At 49.2% G+C, this 17,987-nt stretch overlaps 1 protein-coding gene across 1 annotated transcript; it reads left to right on the plus strand.

The window, feature by feature from the left end:
- The first annotated feature begins 15,541 nt into the window (after positions 1–15,541).
- Positions 15,542–17,611, plus strand: ASCL1 (achaete-scute family bHLH transcription factor 1). The gene is made up of 2 exons (XM_068561164.1): positions 15,542–16,263; positions 16,615–17,611. Exon 1 carries the CDS (start codon positions 15,542–15,544, stop codon positions 16,214–16,216), a length of 675 nt encoding a protein of 224 aa, XP_068417265.1. The 3' UTR covers positions 16,217–16,263; positions 16,615–17,611.
- The last annotated feature ends 376 nt before the right edge of the window (positions 17,612–17,987 follow it).

The raw sequence follows: 17,987 nt of genomic DNA on the forward strand, positions 1-17,987 counted from the left end.
ACCCATGTTATTTTGAAATTTCTGCCACTCACAACCAAATCTACTTCTAGCAATAGAAGAGATGTGGGGATGTTCTTTAAGATGGATTAATCTGTCCAAGCACTACTCTTTCCTTATCAGAGTTTAAAGAACAATGCAATGTCTCATTGGAAAAATTTAGGAATCCCACCCTTCCACCCCGCACCCTGCACAGGCAGATGGCTGTGAGCTTCTTCAGAACCTCACTTCTATGGTCTGCTTCTTTTTAGTCTAACTTTTCCCACACAGACAACCCAGAAATCTGAAGATTGCTGTCAATCAATGCCCACACAAGCAAACAATTAATGCATGAAGAGGTTTTCATCAAAATAAAAATTAAGGCAGGCTATTCCAGGAATTCTTAGCAGAACTTAGACATTTCCTTGGGGTATAATAAAATCAGTTGGTAAGCCAAATGCACTTGATCAAATTTATTAAATTTACATACATAAAATCTTAAGACTCTGGAGCCATTACTTTAGCATGCTTCTTGGCAAGCAGATTGAAGTCACTGTGTTGTCATTCATACACTCATTCATTAAACAAATATTTGTTGAGTATAGCCTATGTGTCAGGCACTGTTCTAGACACTGATGAGCAGGACATTCCATGCTCTCATTGATTTCACATTCTATTAGGGGACATGACCAGTAACCAGGAAAAGAACAACAACAACAAAAAAACAAGATACACTCACTACTGATATGGCCAAGAAGAAATCAAGCCTTAAAAAGAGGTATTATAAAAGAGATAAACTGTTTTGAAGAGGCTGATTTAAGTTGGATGCACAAGGAAGACCTATTCAACAAGGTAATATTTGAAGTGAGAACTGAATTATGAGACGGCTCCACTCCAAATGCAAAGATCTGAGGGGAGAAGAGTCCCACTGGAGGAAACATCTGCACAAAATCTCTAATGCAATGAACAGGGGAATTTTTTGAGGAACAGAGAGAGGCCAGTTGTGGCTGAAGTAGAGAGGGAAGGGGAGAGAGGGAAGAGCTGAGTCTGGAGAGGTGGGCAGGACCAGTTCATGTATTTATAACCAGTGGTGAACTAAAGCCAGCTCACATAGTTGTGAGAGAGCTGATTCTTCAGTTTTGTGAGCCTGTTGCTAAACACATCCCTGATTATAAACTAAATTATATAAACTTAAAATTAAATAAATTACATTTAAGACAAAGTTTATAAATCCTCAAGATTTAATTATTTCATAATTATTTTACTAAATTTTATTATCCATGCTCTTAAGGTTATTTACGCCCATTTTATCTGGGCGGTAGATATACTACATAATAATATGCTACCACACCTCTCTTCTCAACTTCATATTTACATTGATAGCTTGAAATCTGCCAAAGTGGGAATATTTACTCCATGGAAATCAGCAAACACTACAAATCAGGGGTGAAGTCAGTGCGTTGTTAAACATTTACCACCATCCCACCAACAATAGTGACAGCAGCAAAGCCACAAGTAGGACTGGATCGAAGTCAGATGCCTCAGAGGCAGGACAACAATGTCAGTCAGGGATTGAAGACACGTTGGGGCAGAGTGGGCTCAGCTACCGGTCAGTAGAGCTATGGCATCAAATCCAAGCAGATCAGGGTAAGGTTCGGTTTAAGAAAAATCCAAGGTCAAAGCCAGGGGAAGCTGCCACAATAGAGAGGCTTGGCGAGGGCTGGTACTCAGTTGGTCAACGCAAGTACCTCCTCTTCCAAAAAGCACTTCCTCCAGGTGGGAGCCATCACACCCCGTGACTCAGATAGCATCTTGACTTTTCTTCTGTAACTAAACACATAAATTCTCTCGTTGTCCTGTTTTCACTATTGTCTCCTCCTTCTAGATTAAGAACTCTCAGACTAGAGACCAAATCTTAGTCTTTCTAAATTCCAGGACTAAGCACGGTGCCTGGTGCATAATACTAAGTACTCAATTCATATTAGTTTAATCAGAAATGTAGAAAAATATGTACAAAAATGTTCAGGTCAGAAAACTTTGGGGGGGAATGAAAACTTCATCAACAGGGGAAATAATTAAATTACATTTCATTCGCATAGTAGCCATAAAAATTATTTTTTAAATCATAAACATTTATCATACTTGAAATGCACGCAATTCAACCCATGACAGATAAAAGTAAAATATAAAGTTTTGTATTCCCCATTGTGTAAATATGCCAGGAAGCATACAAAAACAACAAAAAAGAATGAGAAAGAGATGTTTTCTTTAGATTGTGGGATTGGGAGAGAGGTTTTTTTGTTGTTGTTGTCTTTGTTGTTATCTCTTCCATTTAAATGTCTATGATGAAGGAAATTTGCAAAGAAAAAAAGTAGCTTGCCTAGAAAACTTGCCCAAAGCCATGTTGGATTTCTAATTAGACATAAATGAGCTGTCCTTCAGCATTATTCTTTCCATCTCATCCTCTCTGGAAAGAGAAAGGGACAAATATTTATTCTGCATTTAACTATCTATTCAGTACCAGGCATATTGCAAAGGTTTCTTATTTAATCCATTCTATTACATAACCTAGTGAGAGAGATTTTGAATATTCCCATTGTATGGATGAGGAATCTGAGATATTGTGGTCTTGTAGGATAGGAGGCAAAAGACCTGGGGTGGTGATGTTAGTCTTGAGAAAAATACTCATCATTCTTTCCTGTTTACTCTTGAGCAACAGAAGAGCTCTCTGTGGAAGGTGAAGGTGGTACAAACACCCCTGTCCACTCAGAGACCCCTCTTCCCTGTAGAGCCTTGGTAGGTCTGACCACTTGAAAGCTAGGGTCTTGGTGGCTGCAGTCATTACTCATTGAGTGATAAATTTGGGAAACACATCTACTGAGGCCCACAGCCTACCAGACCAGTGGGATGCTCAGTTTCTTGGTAAAGCACATGCATGATCTTAGACATAGATTCTTTTCCTAATTCTTCCGCACCTGTCTCACCAGGGGGAAGCTGGCTGAACTCTAAGGGTGAGGAGACACTTGGGGGACTAGAAGTGAGTGAGATTCATCCATACAACCTAAAAATATATGTTAAGCTTTTGCTGCAATACTGGCACTGTTCTAGATTCAAGGATGTAACTGCCTCCCTGAGTTTATGTTCTTTTTAGGATGTGGACCTTAATAGAATTACAGGAATAAATTCAAATTTACGGCTGTAACAGAGGACATGAAGGAGATGTACATGATACTGAAAGAGCCTTTCCCTAGGAGGTTTTCTTGATCTCAGAATATGAAGTAGAAAATACCTAGATGAAAGAGGAAGGGAGGAAACTGGAACTGTCTGGAAACTTCCAGGCAGAAGGAGCAGCATATGCAAAAGGATGTGGTGGAAACAGTGGGGCACGTGGCTGAAGATGCAGCTGGAGAGCTAGAGAAAGCCAGACCATGCAGAGCCTCGTAGACCATTTTAAGATTTTTTTTTTTTTTTTTTTAATCTTTAGGCCGAAAGAGTTGCAAAGCCATTGAAGTATGTAATGAGAGGGTGTTTCTCTGAGATTTGCATTATCACGAGATCACTCTGGCTGAAGTGTGGAGAGTGGAGGTGGGGTTGGGGGCAGGGCGAGAGCAGTTAAGACGTGATTACATTTGTCCAGGTGAGAAATGGCCATGGTTCCTTGGACTAGAATGGTACTGATGGTAGAGACGAAGAAAGTAGGACGCATTTGAGAAAGACTTAGAAGGTATCCATTTAGATATGGTGGGTGAGGGTGAGAAACAAGTCAAAGATGATTCCTAGGCTGCTGAGTCGATGGAGAGAGTGCCATTCTCAGAGACGGCTCCATGCTTACTCTTGCCAGACCAAAGAGATCATTGAGTTGGGCTCTCCAGGCTAACCATTGAGAAGATGCCTGCGGAACTGAAACTCATTGGGATATAAAGTTAAAGTCTAGGAGAACCTAGACCTTCCTTTATGTGTGGTGTTTCTTAAACAATTTTTCTATTTCGTATTTTACTTTTTGATTTAGAGAGTATTTTCACATACATTATCTGTAAGATGCAAATTATTCTTTCCATTTTGAAAATGAGGAAAGAATTAAGTGATTTGTCCAAAGTCACACAGGCTATCTTGAGTCCAAATTCCATGCTCTTGTTCCTTAACTTCGGCCATTCAATCATTCATTCATTCACTCATTCAATATATGTCTACCATTTACTCACAGGCACTGGAGGCAGATTTATTATGGAGCTTATGAAGCTAAAGCATTAGGGCCCTGCACGTACATAGGCTCCTTCACGGCTCCTGGAGGGACTCTAGCGATGGTTCATATATAGACATATATTTCTGTAAAATTTTCCAAAGAGAGTTAAACCACAATCAGGTAAGACTGTCATCTCTTTCCACTCTGATGTCCTCTATTTTTTTTTTAATTTTTTTTTTCTTTTAATTAATTAATTAATTAATTATTGTATTTTTGGCTGCATTGGGTCTTCGTTTCTGTGCGAGGGCTTTTTCGACTTGCGGCGTGCGGGGGCCACTCTTCATCGCGGTGCGCGGGCCTCTCAGTGTCGCGGCCTCTCTTGTTGCGGAGCACAGGCTCCAGACGCGCAGGCTCAGTAGTTGTGGCTCACGGGCCTCGTTGCTCCGCGGCATGTGGGATCTTCCCAGACCAGGGCTCGAACCCGTGTCCCCTGCATTGGCAGGCAGACTCTCAACCACTGCGCCACCAGGGAAGCCCTGATGTCCTCTTCATCATACTTTACATGCCCAGTGGCCCAGACATCATTGAGATCAAGCTAAGGAGAAGTTAAGATGAAGTTACATTTATTGAATAGTTTGCATTTAGTGGACGCATTTATGTCATCTGCAGTCATTTTCATGGATAGCTCTCGCTGGTTGTCTAGCTGTAAGAAGGGTTTCAGGAACACTCCTACTGTTCACTGCCCTGGATCACTGAGTCTTAAGGTTCGAGGTCAGAAGCCTTGAGAGTGTGGTCTAAGTGTCCAGTTTTCTTCAGCCCCTGGTCAAAACAGTTTCCTTTCTGGAGGTCTAATGCACGACAAAGTGACTATAGTTAACAATACTGTATCGTATACGTGGAATTTACTAAGCGGGTGGATCTCATGTGGGCTCACCACATGCGCGTGCGCGTGCACACACACACAGAGAAAAGAAGAAAAAGAAAATGGTAATTACGTGAGGTGATAAGTATGTTAATTAACTTGATTGTGGCGATATGAACAGCAAAGCATCAAGTTGTACACCTTAAATATATGCAATTTTAATTTGTCAATTAGTTATACCTCAATAAAGCTGGGGGAAATATCATATGCTTGGGCAACTCCCTCCAACCCCCCAATTTTAAAAAAAACAGAATTTCTTTCCTTGTTAGGAACATACTTGATAATAAAGCATGAGGATGAGAAGGAATCGATGGAAAGTTAAGATTTCCAAGGTGGAGCTGTTCTGAGTGCAGACAACACCCAAGATACAGCCTAGAAAGAGGGTAGCCAAAGAGGATTGGAGGTTAAGTTTGTTGCAGTCTCAAAAGTTGAGGAAGCGAGAGGCTCTGTGCTCGGCAGGTTGTTCCAATGGCCCTTTTCTTCCCACTGCAAATTTTTGCCAATTCTTCAGGGCCAGCATCAAAGACCATCCCTTAATAACTTACCAATCCTCTCCACCCCCTTCAGAAGTCAGCAGGACACCCCTTAACCCATAGAAAGTATATTCATGGGACTAGTGTAACTTCTTTATCGGAAGAGATTAATTCTTCATAGCTCTGAATAATGGAGACTGTGTCTTATCACCTGAAATACCTCTAGAGTACTAGTTCTCCATCTTCAGTATACAAAAGGCCCACTCTATAGCTGTTAAAAAGGCCAGCTGGCCAGATTATGACTTGGTGGGTCTGGGCTGAAGCTTCATAATCTGAACGTTAACAGCACGTCATGTATTTCTAATGTAGGTATTGTGTGGACGTGATACAGACAGCACGGTGCTCTGTGCTTGTACTGAGTTGTATGGGATAGAACTAGTAAAATCAACTTGTAATGAATGGAATTGCAAGATTTTCACGCAGTCCTCACTGCAGTTCAAGAAATAACCGGCAGGTGGCGAGAGACTCACACAACCCACCAAGGAGGACTTCGAGCTTTCACGGCCGCCAAATCCCAAACCAAAAACTGCTCAGGCAGTCAAAGGGAAGCCGCCTTTAGCCAGAGTGGTGAGTTTCTTCTCTTTGCATGTGAATCCTGATGAGCCAATGGCCCATCTCTTACTCTGGCCCCCAGGGCTAAAGTTATGCTGACCCCATAATGCAGCCTCTGGCCCCTAGGAGCCATAATCCTGGCACTAGCAAGGACTGGTCTCCATCATGAAGCTGTATGAGGTCATGTGCCTTCTGAAGGTCCTTGCAGTAAAGATCAGCAAAAGATGTTTGTCTGCTCAAAGAGGGAAGCTGTTGCCAATAGGGGGTCATGTGGTCGTGCCTGTATTGTCTGCGTAGTCAGAGCTGAAGGGGAGGCATTTTACTCAGCCCCCTCATTTTGTAGATGGAGAATAGTCTAGGAGAGAGTAAGCAATTTGCCCAAGGGCACAGAGATAGAAAGTTCCAGAACCTGGAGTCTGACTTCAAGTGGCTTGCCTTTTCACTGCACTGGATACTACAGGTGTTAAAGGTGTGTGTGTGTGTGTGTGTGTGTGTGTGTGTGTGTGTGTGTTTACTTCATTAGTGTCTGCTCATGAATTATTGTCATACACGAGAAGCTGGGGGTGACCATCTGGTTGGGGAAGAGGGGTTGGATGTGTCTGCATCAACAAGTCCACTTTTTACCTAGATCGTGTATTTATTTGGGGGTAACCTGGAGGATGAGGGAGGGTGGGAGTACGCACTAACAGAGCGTGAGGGAAGAGGGCAGAGGGCTCTCCATTGTTTTTAAACTGTGTTTTAATGGACCTTCTTGTCTTCTACTCCTCCTTTTCTGTCTACTAAACTAGAAGCTTACTGAAGGCAGATTGTCTTATTTATCTCTGATTATATTCAATAGTTATTTGACGATTCAGTGAGCATGTCAACCTTGACCATTTTTGGATCAAAGCAATATTTTCTAACATCTGAGATGAATAGCGCATACCTCCTGTGATGTATTTCAGTATGCTTATATTTACTCAAGAAATGCATATACAGTGTTCACTCGATGCCCAGCACTGTTCTCAGCATTTTACAAATATTAACTCATTTAATTTTGTTTTTGTTGCTGTTTATTTAAGGTTCCATGACAACGAATAACCATGTATCAGAAATTACCCTCGTCCCCTCCCTCCACCTCCTACCCCAAAAGACTCCGCAAATGCTAGGTCTAGGGAAGGGGGGGGGCGGGGAGGAAAGAGTTTAACTGTCCCACCTTGGGGGCTCACAGTTGCTCAAGTAGACCCTGGGCCCTGGCAGCGGCCTCTTTCTTGCTAACCTGGTGCGAGCAAACTTTCCCCTTGGCCGGCGGGGGCCAGCGTCCAGGTCTGCACCGAGGTGCAGACAGCTCGCAGCCGCTGGCTGATTTATAGGCCAGAGCATTCCCCGGCCGCGCCGCAAGGAGTCGGGCTGAGCTCGGACTTTGGGGAGGTGATGATGGACACAGGACACGTGGCCACACAATGGGGACACACGACTGACCTCAGTCACTTCGGCAAACTGCCCCTGTTTTCAGGAGGCGGCAGGAGCGTTTCAGGAGCTCCAGCTCCAGGGCCCCGGCGGCGCCTGCGTTCCTCTCCCCAGCAGGCAGCGCCCCTCGCCCGCCCTGGTGAGCGCAGAGGGCGCCCAAGGGCTTGCTGGGCCCCCGGAGCTCTCAGAGGCCTCTGACCCTCAGCCCCAAAGTCCTTCCCTCAGCATGCGAGCCTTGGTGCGCTCCATATTTTATAAAGAAAGCGAACCATCTCCGCTTGGGGGCTGAGACTGGCCAGGGCGCGCTGGGAGTGAACTTTCCCGGCTGGTCAGATAGAGACACACGGGGATTTTGCGATGTCACCAGGCGGCCGGGCAGGGCCTGGGTGACAGAGGAAGGGTCAAAAGGGGGTGGAGTGTGCGTGTTGTGTGTGTGGCAGGAGGTGGGGGGCTGTGAGAAGAGGGAATCAGGCGAATGAATAGGGGGTTGGGGACGCCTGCATTTGAGAAGAAGCAATCAAGATAGGGAAAAAATAAACGGATTTTTTTTTTTCTTCCCTGCTATACGCAAACTGTCACTTCGGGTTAGACTGAGCCTTTATCTGGCTCATTAGCATGAGCTGTGGCTAACGCGCTTAAACCCTCTAATTATTTATCATGCCGTCACGGAGCGGGTCGCCAGCCCGGGGCGCATCGCCACCCCGGGGCGCACTTGCGGGGACCCGGGGCGCACTTGCGGGGACCCGGGGCGCAGCGCGCAGTCTGGCTGTGCGCTACCCGGAAAGACCCTCCCCGCCAGGGCCCCGCGGGGCGCTGTTCCACGAGACAGCTTTGCAGAGTTGTTGGGGTGTATCAGACGTGCCCACTCCCCAAAACTCACCCGCGGGGAGCTGATGCAGCACTGAACTCTCGTCTACACTCGCGCCCGATCTTCTCTATTGCCTCCCGAAGCTGGAGCGACGGGGAACAGGATTTTTGCAAAACTGGAAGGCAAACTAGGAGCTGGGTGGGGTGTTGGGTGCACTCTTTAGAACGACCTCGGGGAGAGCCTAAAGGCTGCAGGAGTCCTCCTTCCAACCCTCCTCCCCACCGAGTTCCAAGAGAGTTCAGAAAGTCGAGGGGGGCGGGGGGCGGGAAACGCGCTGGGCTGACAGCCGGCCCACTCACGTCCAGGGTCCTATTCAGAAAACAGTTTCAAAATAAGTTAACCTCCATCGGGTGTTTTTTTTCCCCCTCCCTTTCTAATTGTCCCCCCTTCCCCCTCCGTCTCTCCGTTCTCATCTGTTTTATGTTCCTCTGCGTTCTGCCAACTATTTTATCTTTATTCCTTCTCTTTCTCTCTGGCCATTCATTCCTTTTTTGTGTGTGTGGCTTCCCCGGCTGATGTGAGGGCTCGTTACCACCCACTGCACGCTCGCTCCTGTAGCTGAGGTGTTTCTATACAAACTGGAGCGTCCAGTTGTCATATTAATTATTACACTGAGTAATGACTGAAATGGTCAAAATAAGGGGAGAGTCGAGAGCGCTTTTTCTTGCTGCTCAAAGATTCAGCAAAGAAGCCGTGCAACAAAGCACTAATTGGTCCCCAGAAACACTCCGACAAGGCATGGAAGATAGGTTTCATAGAACCCGGCGATTGTGAAGGGGGGAAAGCGCTGAATGGACCCCACGCTCCTTTTCTAAACTCTCTTGCTGAGCAAAAAATGGACCTCTGTTTGAATACTGCCCTGATCCTTGAATACTATACCCAGCAGAGAAAAAATGCACCATTTATTGTAAGTTTTTTTTTTTCTTCTCCAGCTATTCATGGGTTCTCTGTGAAGAATCAGCTGGTTTTGTTTACCGTGAAAGACCTTTACTTTATTTCCTTTCTTGGAGGAGGTGGGGAAGCAGGGGGGAGGGAAGGAGAGCCATGTGCCTAGACAGAGAGGAGCTGGTCTACTGTAAGAAAATAGGGTGTAACAAATCCTACAAAAGTTTCGAATGTATTGATTCTTTGGAGAGCTATATAGATTAACGACTTTCTTTATGCTTATCCGAGGAAGGTATTTAATCATAATGTAAATGGGGCTTTAGAAAAAATAAAGACTTCGCAGCGTTATTTCTCCTTATTTGAAGAACTTCAAAAGGATTTGTGAGGTTCGCTGCAAATTACCCCCTCCCCCTCCCGGACCTCCCCTCCTTCACCAAAAAGCCATGAGAAAATAATAGTTTGTGCTTTTTTTGTTTTGTTTTTCCAGTTTTGTTTTTTTTTTTTTTCCTTTGTAAGGCGTATGGAAAAAGCAAATAGATTGGTTTGGAGCCTGGATTCCTTAATGTAGGTGCAGGCCTGGCTGCTGTGACCAAGAAGCTCAGCCAGATCTCTGGTTTGTGTACTTCTGCCCCGGACCGCAACAGCCTATCCCAGGCTGGTCAGACTCAACCCAGGCTGGGCAGCGCCACTTCCAAAGTTACCTTGGGAAGGGTGTATTGGAGACAGCAGACTTCACAGTAATGAACTTCTCATTTCCCCTGGGTAAGACAGTGTCAAGCACAGGCTTTGAGCTGCATACATCCCAGGACAGAGGCCCTGTGTTACAGCTACTGGAGGTGGGTGTCTGCTCTGAATTCCTTGCACGCGCACTTTTCTCAAAGAACCCCGGGTTTATGGGGCTTAACATTCACCAACATTGAAGTTTGCACCAAAAATCTCCCGTTCAAATCAAGGCTCTAAGGCCTGTGTTCATCTTTGTACTCCCTTTGCCTTTTATTCAGGATCCACTATAAATATAATTGTATTAAATGATTCATTCAATGGGAAACCTAGTTTCACTTTCAACATGAACTCCCCTCCCTCCAGAGAAAAAGCACCAAAGGCACTTTTAGAAAGAGATGAGGCCTATCTCCTTTCCGCAGAGAGAAGGTGCACAATTACGGAGCCTGAGGGTAGCCTGTGAGCAAAGGTGGCCTGGCCTTCAGCTGCGGGTGGAAAGAAAGTGGTGGGAGATTTGGGGCCTCAGCACCTCAGGTCTCCCGGGAAGCTGATTGCTATGCATCACTAGGAAAGTCATCTCCCCATGCAGATCCTGGTGTTGAATGCAGTTTTAATCTAAGGCATGGTCCAGCTTCAGGATTCCCTAACATAGAAGAGGGGTCTGAAGGTGCAGAAACTGAGGCCTTTATTGTACTGGAGGAGAAAGAGGAACCTCCCCATTTTTCTGGGATATCTATATTATGGGTAATACTGGAGGAGAAAGAGGAACCTGCCCATTTTTCTTTATTGTACTGGAGGAGAAAGAGGAACCTCCCCATTTTTCTGGGATATCTATATTATGGGTAATACACACCAAAGGGGGTGAGTGTCCTGCCTCCCCATCACAAGAATGGTAACCCCTGATGTGTGTGGAAGAATTTGCAAAGTGAATTCACAAAAAACAACAGATTTAATTCTCCTGCAGACCTTGACAGATAAGCAAAGGGAGTGCCACTACTCCATTTATGAATGAAAGCATGGAACCCTCCTTTTGTGAGTTGTTTTCTTCTCCCTCCACTTCTAGATAAATGGGACCTTGAGTGTCCTGGTCAAGAAAAGCCTGGAAATTTACTCAGAGTCAGGGCCACTGGGTGTCAAAGGAGCCACAGATAGCTGGAGGGCAGGGCCACTGGCTCTGCTGAAGCCCTTTCCCTCTGCCAGCCATGAAGCTTGTCTGTATTCCATCTGACTTGTTACTGTTTGTGTTTAAAACGAACAAACAAACACTTGGTTTCTATCTCCATCACCCCGATTTGCCAGCAAGCATCACCACCATTCCTCAAAAAGGACAGGAATTACCCATTCCCAGGTTCTGGGACAGTGAGACAGGCGGCATTTGATCTCCAATGGCTGGAGCAATTAGCACGGTGTGGTTCCAGGCAGCTGACAGCCAGGCGTTCTCTTTAAACAAAACCCTTCCTGGCCGTGTTGTGTGAGCAGGGCCTTCCTCCTTGTTTTGGAAAAGGCCATTCCTGTTAATCCCTTTCCATTTGACCTAGTTCTGAGAGCTCCACGTACATCTCTTTGAAATCTCACAACTCCTGGAGGTAGGTGCTATAACCATGGGCATGTAAGGATGAGGAAACCGAAACTCAGAGTGTCGACTGTTTGCTCAAACTCCCAGCTCTTAAGTAACAGAGCCTGGATACCAAATTAAGTGCCTCTGCTTTATCCATCCCCCAGTATAAGGTCTGGAGTTCCCTGGGCCTGGGAGAGTATGTGGCAGCCCTCTTAAGTGTGTGAGTGTGTGTGTTGGGGAGGTCAACTGTAGGTCACAGAATCAGAGGCAGGATTCTAATTGGCCCTTGAGCCTCAGTCCTTTGCTCCAAATTGGTGAAGCAACCAGAACGCCAATTTCAGTGGAAGAACATGTTAAACTACCCTTGATAGTTAGTGCACAGTCCCCAAGGGCCGAGGCTAAGCCCCTAAGAAGAGATTCTAGACTGCTCTACCTTAGGGTTAGAGGAGGTGGAGAGGACAGCGTCGGGCTGGGAGCACTCTGTGTTGAGTAGGAGGAAGAGAAAGCCTGGGTTCCTGGAGGTTCTGCAAAGCATGTAAGGAAATAGGCTGAGGATGTGGGAGTGGGGAGGGTGAGGACGGGATTTTGGCTCGGGGCTGGGGCGGGAAGAATAGGGACAAATGTTCCGTGGCTTTGGCCGGAAGGATCCCAGCGCCCGCTGTCTTTTCTCCTGGGCGGAGGCCAAAGCGTAGGGCCGCTACAATGCGCGGCTTCACTAGTTGGCCCTTCTCTTTGAACGCCCATTACATGGCGTGTGTGTGTGTGTGTGTGTGTGTGTGTGTGTGTGAGTGTGTGGTTGGGAGTAGGCTCTGGCCTTGAAGTCCTTGATAATGAGCATCTCTGTGCACCCGTGGAGCCCGCACCCTAGAAGGAAAGTGAGAACACGTTCTGGCCATCGGCAAATTTCCCCCGCTTGCAGATACGGTTCGAAATGAGCTGGCGGACGCCCGCTCTGGCACAGATGGGGAAACCGAGGGCCGTAGAGGTTGTTTAAGGTTACAACGCGAAATGGTGGTAGAGCCAGGATTATGGGCCTTTGTAAAGTGTGGAAGGATAGAGTCTGAACTGGAAGGGATACAGCCTAACGTGAAGCAAAGTGCCCTTTAGATGCGTTGATATTGACGACCCGCCCCGTACGCCCCGCCCCCCCCCCCCAGCCCCTATTCTGCTCAGGAGGGTGAATGCCTCCTAGCGGCCCGCACCCGGGGCGCACAGCTGGGGCAAACGGGTGGCGGAACTTGCCTGAATGCCCGCTATCCTGCCAGGTGGTCTGAGGCTTCCTCCTGTTGGAAAGCGGGTAATGCGACTCTGCTTTAGGCTTCATGGCCTCCTGTACTTCCTGGAAGAGGAGACAGATGTAATCTGGAGCCCTCTCAGCTCCTTTCCTGGGGTGGGGGAGTGGCGGGGGGAGAGGCCAGAGGTGTAAATCCCACGGAGTTCACCCCGGCCCTCTGGGGTCAGCAGGCCATAGGCTACTGTAGGGGAGGGGGCCGTGTGGGTGGGAAGTTTACAGAACTGATCTCTGTTGGCCCCATTCAGTCCTATGCTTCCTAAACGCATCTGTCTTAAAAGAAGAAACTGAGGCTGAGATGTGATTCACCTCGGGACCCCGACCCCACTGCCCTCACCGCCACTACTGTTCCGACAGCACTCACAGCCACTCGCCCATACCAGAGGAGGTTCCCCGGTCACCCACCCGATCTTTTAGAGAGAGCCCCATCTCCACAAAGGGAAGTTCAATGAGAAGCAATTCTTGGGATAAGTCAACACGAGCATCCCTGCACCCAGGTCTCTAACCCAAACTGCCTATTTCTAGTGGACAAACCAACCGGATGGTGACACTCTGCTTCTTCCCGGCTGTGTAGACGCGACCTGAGACGCGCCCCAGTCTCCTTCTTCTCCCTCCACCAGAGCGGTACAGAGATGGGACCCGTTTGCTCCGTCCGCTTTCTCCGCAGCGCCGCGTCCCAAGGAGCCCCGAAGCTGGACCAGGCTCTGGCCAGACAGGGCCAGGGCCGAGGGCCCAGGAAGGGCGCCTGGGTGGGCGCCGTCCAAGCGGCCGAGCGACGGCTGCAAGCGCCTCCTCCTCCCTCGCGGCGCCAGCACGCGGCCCGGCCGGGCTCGGCTCCCAGTCGCCTGCCACCGGCCCGCCGGGCACACGCCTGGGGCGGGATGGAGGCTGAGCCAAGGCCGCCGAGATGCCTGCAGCGGCGCCGAACAGCCAGCGGAGCTGCTCCGCCCCCACCCCCAAGCTCCAACACCTCCCCCCATCTCCTTTCGCAGATCCACCCTGGGAATACCCCGAAGAGCTCCCCTCTTCACGCATCCCCCTAGCCGGTCCGGAAATCACCTTTTTTGTAGGGGGGGCGGGGCGCGGCGGCGACGCTACAGGCAGCTAGGTCATCCTGGAAGAGTATCCCGGCCATACACACCTGTCTCCCCACAGCTCTGGTTACCACCACCCCTCAAAGCGATCACCTCCCTTCTTCTTGGCCTCCTCCACACTTGCTCAGTTGTAGGGGGCATAGCCTAGCTTTCACAACGGGACGGGACGTCAGAGACCACCTAATCCAACCTTCTGTTGTTACAGACGAGGAAACTGAGGCTCAGAGTGGATGTCACGGAGCTAGTGAGAGGATGCATTGGGACCAGAACCTAAGTCTTAACAGTACTTTAACAGTCCCACGAAGTCCTCCCCATCTTTCTGAACTTCACTAGCAAATTTCCTTCCGCTCCCAAGAGCATCGAAAACCCCCCCAAGAGAGTGACCGTGGGGTAGGAGAAAACAGGAAAAAAATGGACCCTCACTGCCCCCAACTTCCACAGCGCCCCGTGTCACATTTTCTGCCCAAACCCTTCCCTGTGATTTTCTCCAAGTTCTCAGGAGAATCCCGGGACGCTTCACCCCAATCCTTTCCACCCATACACCCCCAATTTCCAGAGCTATTGGCCCGTCGGCGACGCTGCCCTCCCCCTCCCCCCCCCCCTTCTAGAACCACCCCCGGCTGCCGCCCGCCCTGAGCGCGCCGCCTGTTTATTCAGCCGGGAGTCCGGCACGCGCCAGGCGCACGCACTGCAACAACAAACCCGGCTGAATGGAGAGTTTGCAAGGAACGGGCTCGGGGGACGGGCGGGGGGAGGGGAGGGGAGGAGGGGGAGTTTAGGGAGGGGGTGAGAGGAGGAGGTAAGAGGAGGGGGGCGGGGGGGCTGCAGCCGCTCGCTGCGGCAGCGGGGAGTGGGGGGCGAGGCGGGGCCAGGGCTGCGCGTGGGGCTGGGTGTCCCATTGAAAAGGCGGCCGCGCTCCAGCCGCCCAGCACTCTCTCACTTCTGGCCAGGGAACGTGGAAGGCGCAGCGACGGGGAGCCGGCCAAGGAGGGCGAGTGAAAGAAGGAAATCAGAAAGAAAGGGGGTTAACAAAATAATACAAACAGCCCGAGCCGCGGCTGGAGAGACCGAGACCCGGCGCAAGAGAGCGCAGCCCTAAGGGGAGAAGAACAGAAGACTCAGCAGAGCGCGCTCACCACCGACTTTTGCTTCTTCTGCTGTTTTTTTTTTTTTTTAAACAAGAAGGCGCTAGCGGCAGCCTCACACGCGAGCGCCACGCGAGGCTCCCGAAGCCAACCTGCGAAGGGAGGAGGGGAGGGGGGAGGAGGAGTGGAGGGAGGTGGCGAAGCAGTTGCACCTTCCTTGCTCCCCACCCTAAGAAGTCTCCCGGGGATTTTGTATTTTTGTAACTTCCCCCCGGGCTCCCTCTTCATCTCTCCCCTTCTCTCCCTCTCTGTTCGTGTCGCCCCCCCCCCCCACCCCGGTCCTGTCTGTGTCCCCCCCAGCGCGCGCCCCGCACCTCGCGTCCCCGGACCGCTCCGATCCCGCGACTCCTCGGCGGCCGCTGCGCATGGAGAGCTCTGCCAAGATGGAGAGCGGCGGCGCAGGCCCGCAGCCCTTCCTGCCGCCCGCAGCCTGCTTCTTTGCCACGGCCGCGGCGGCGGCTGCGGCGGCCGCGGCGGCGCAGAGCGCGCAGCAGCCGCCGCCGCCGCAGCCGCAGGCGCCGCAGCTGAGCCCCGCGGCCGACGGCCAGCCCTCAGGGGGCGGTCACAAGTCAGCGCCCAAGCAAGTCAAGCGACAGCGCTCGTCCTCGCCCGAACTGATGCGCTGCAAACGCCGGCTCAACTTCAGCGGCTTCGGCTACAGCCTGCCGCAGCAGCAGCCGGCCGCCGTGGCGCGCCGCAACGAGCGCGAGCGCAACCGCGTCAAGCTGGTCAACCTGGGCTTCGCCACCCTTCGGGAGCACGTCCCCAACGGCGCGGCCAACAAGAAGATGAGCAAGGTGGAGACGCTGCGCTCCGCCGTCGAGTACATCCGCGCGCTGCAGCAGCTGCTGGACGAGCACGACGCGGTGAGCGCCGCCTTCCAGGCGGGCGTCCTGTCGCCCACCATCTCCCCCAACTACTCCAACGACATGAACTCCATGGCCGGGTCGCCGGTCTCATCCTACTCGTCGGACGAGGGCTCCTACGACCCTCTCAGCCCCGAGGAGCAAGAACTGCTCGACTTCACCAACTGGTTCTGAGGGGCTCGGCCTGGTCAGGCCCTGGTGCGAATGGACTTCGGAAGCAGGTAGGTTGCGTTATGGAGGGAACGGGGTGGGGGGGGGGATTTTCTTGCCTTCGTCCTTTTTCTTCTGTAGGAAGGGGACAGTCTCCACGGAGATGAGGGAGGGGGGTTGATTTAAAGGATTTGTTAAAGTCCGTCGATTTCAAATCCTGGTATGTTAGTTTCCGCCTTGGCTTCTGAGAGTGGCTTTGTCCAGGTCTCCAAAACTGGAGGGTAGAGCTGAGGCGGGGAACCGAGTACTAAGACCTGTCAAAAGAGGCGCTCTACCTGACAGATCTGTCTCCAGACCTCCTTTTCCTCCCACTACTGGCCTCCAAGTGCACACTAACCTCTCCCGTCATTCTTATGTTACAGGGCCACCGCGCAACCTGCATCTTTAGTGCTTTCTCGTCAGCGATGTTGAAAGGGAGAAAAAAGAAGAAGAAGAAGAGAAGAAGAAGAAAACAAACAAATCCAGGCGACCAACCCCTACAGCCAACTAAGCGCCGCATGCCTGAGAAGCAAGGCTTTCGCAAAACAGGAATGCGCTCAGAACAGTATCTTTGCACTCCAATCATTCACGGAGATAGAAAGAGTGACTAGGGCCCGAGTCAATGCACAAAATGCAGCTTGTGTGCAAAAACAGCGGGCTCCTGGCGGAAGGGAGCAGCACACGCCCTGTAGAAACTCCCACCCACCACTAACAGGCAGAGCTGACCTCCCCGCCCCCTCTGAAAGTGCAGTTCTTAGCCCTCTAGAAATGGGTTGGTGTCTTTCGTCTCTGTATCCTCCATCCCGATAAGCCGTGGACATTTGTCTGCAGTGAAAGTATCCTCTTTGAAACCCCAATCCTCTGCGGGAGGGGTGGGGGCTCCCTCCCCAAGCTCCACTCCCTCACACCATCTTTTCTACTTTTTTCATCATAGAATGCTTCCAATCTTTTGTGAATTTTTTTTATTATAAGAAAAATCTATTTGTATCTATCCTAACCAGTTTGGGGATATATTAAGATATTTTTGTACATAAGAGAGAGAGAAAAAATTTATAGAGTTTTGTACAAATGGTTTAAAATGTGTATATCTTGATACTTTAACATGTAATTCTATTACCTCTGCATATTTTAGATGTGTAGTTCACCTTACAACTGCCATTCTCCCTATGTGGTTTTGTAAAGAACTGTCCTCATAGGTGAGATCAAAAGGCCACCAGATGTACTTCAGCACCAATGTGTCTTACTTTATAGAAACTTTGTTAATGTATTAATGATGTTATTAAATACTGTTCAAGAAGAACAAAGTTTATGCAGCTACTGTCCAAACGCAAAGTGGCAGCCAGTTGGTTTTGATGGGTTGCCTTTTGGGAAATTTCTATCACTGCCTTTTTTTTTTCTTACTGTTTTATTACAAACTTACAAAAAAAAAACCCATGTATAACCCTGTTTTATACAAACTAGTTTCATAATAAAACTTTTTCTTTTTTTACAAATGAAAATAATCAGCTGCCTCCGAGTCTTCTTTGGCGCTACTGCCCCTGCCCAAGTTATTACGAAAATGTCAAAGGGAAAGAGCGGGGGTGAAGAAGGTGGTAAGAAACATGCTAAGTGGCAGAAATGACAAAGATGAGTGCTGTGACCAGTCCTATCCAAGATGATTCTATGATGAATGTACATATATATATATATGCACACACACGTATATGGTTTTTCTCGACGTTCATGTTGCAAATGTACACAGACACCTAGAGAATAG

This window comes from Eschrichtius robustus, chromosome 13, assembly GCF_028021215.1.
Source record: "Eschrichtius robustus isolate mEscRob2 chromosome 13, mEscRob2.pri, whole genome shotgun sequence".
Taxonomy (NCBI): Eukaryota; Metazoa; Chordata; class Mammalia; order Artiodactyla; family Eschrichtiidae; genus Eschrichtius; species Eschrichtius robustus.

What these genes read in the sequence shown, in the direction of transcription:
- ASCL1 (XM_068561164.1), top strand. Translation starts at nt 15,542, where the DNA reads ATGGAGAGCTCTGCCAAGATGGAGAGCGGCGGCGCAGGCCCGCAGCCC.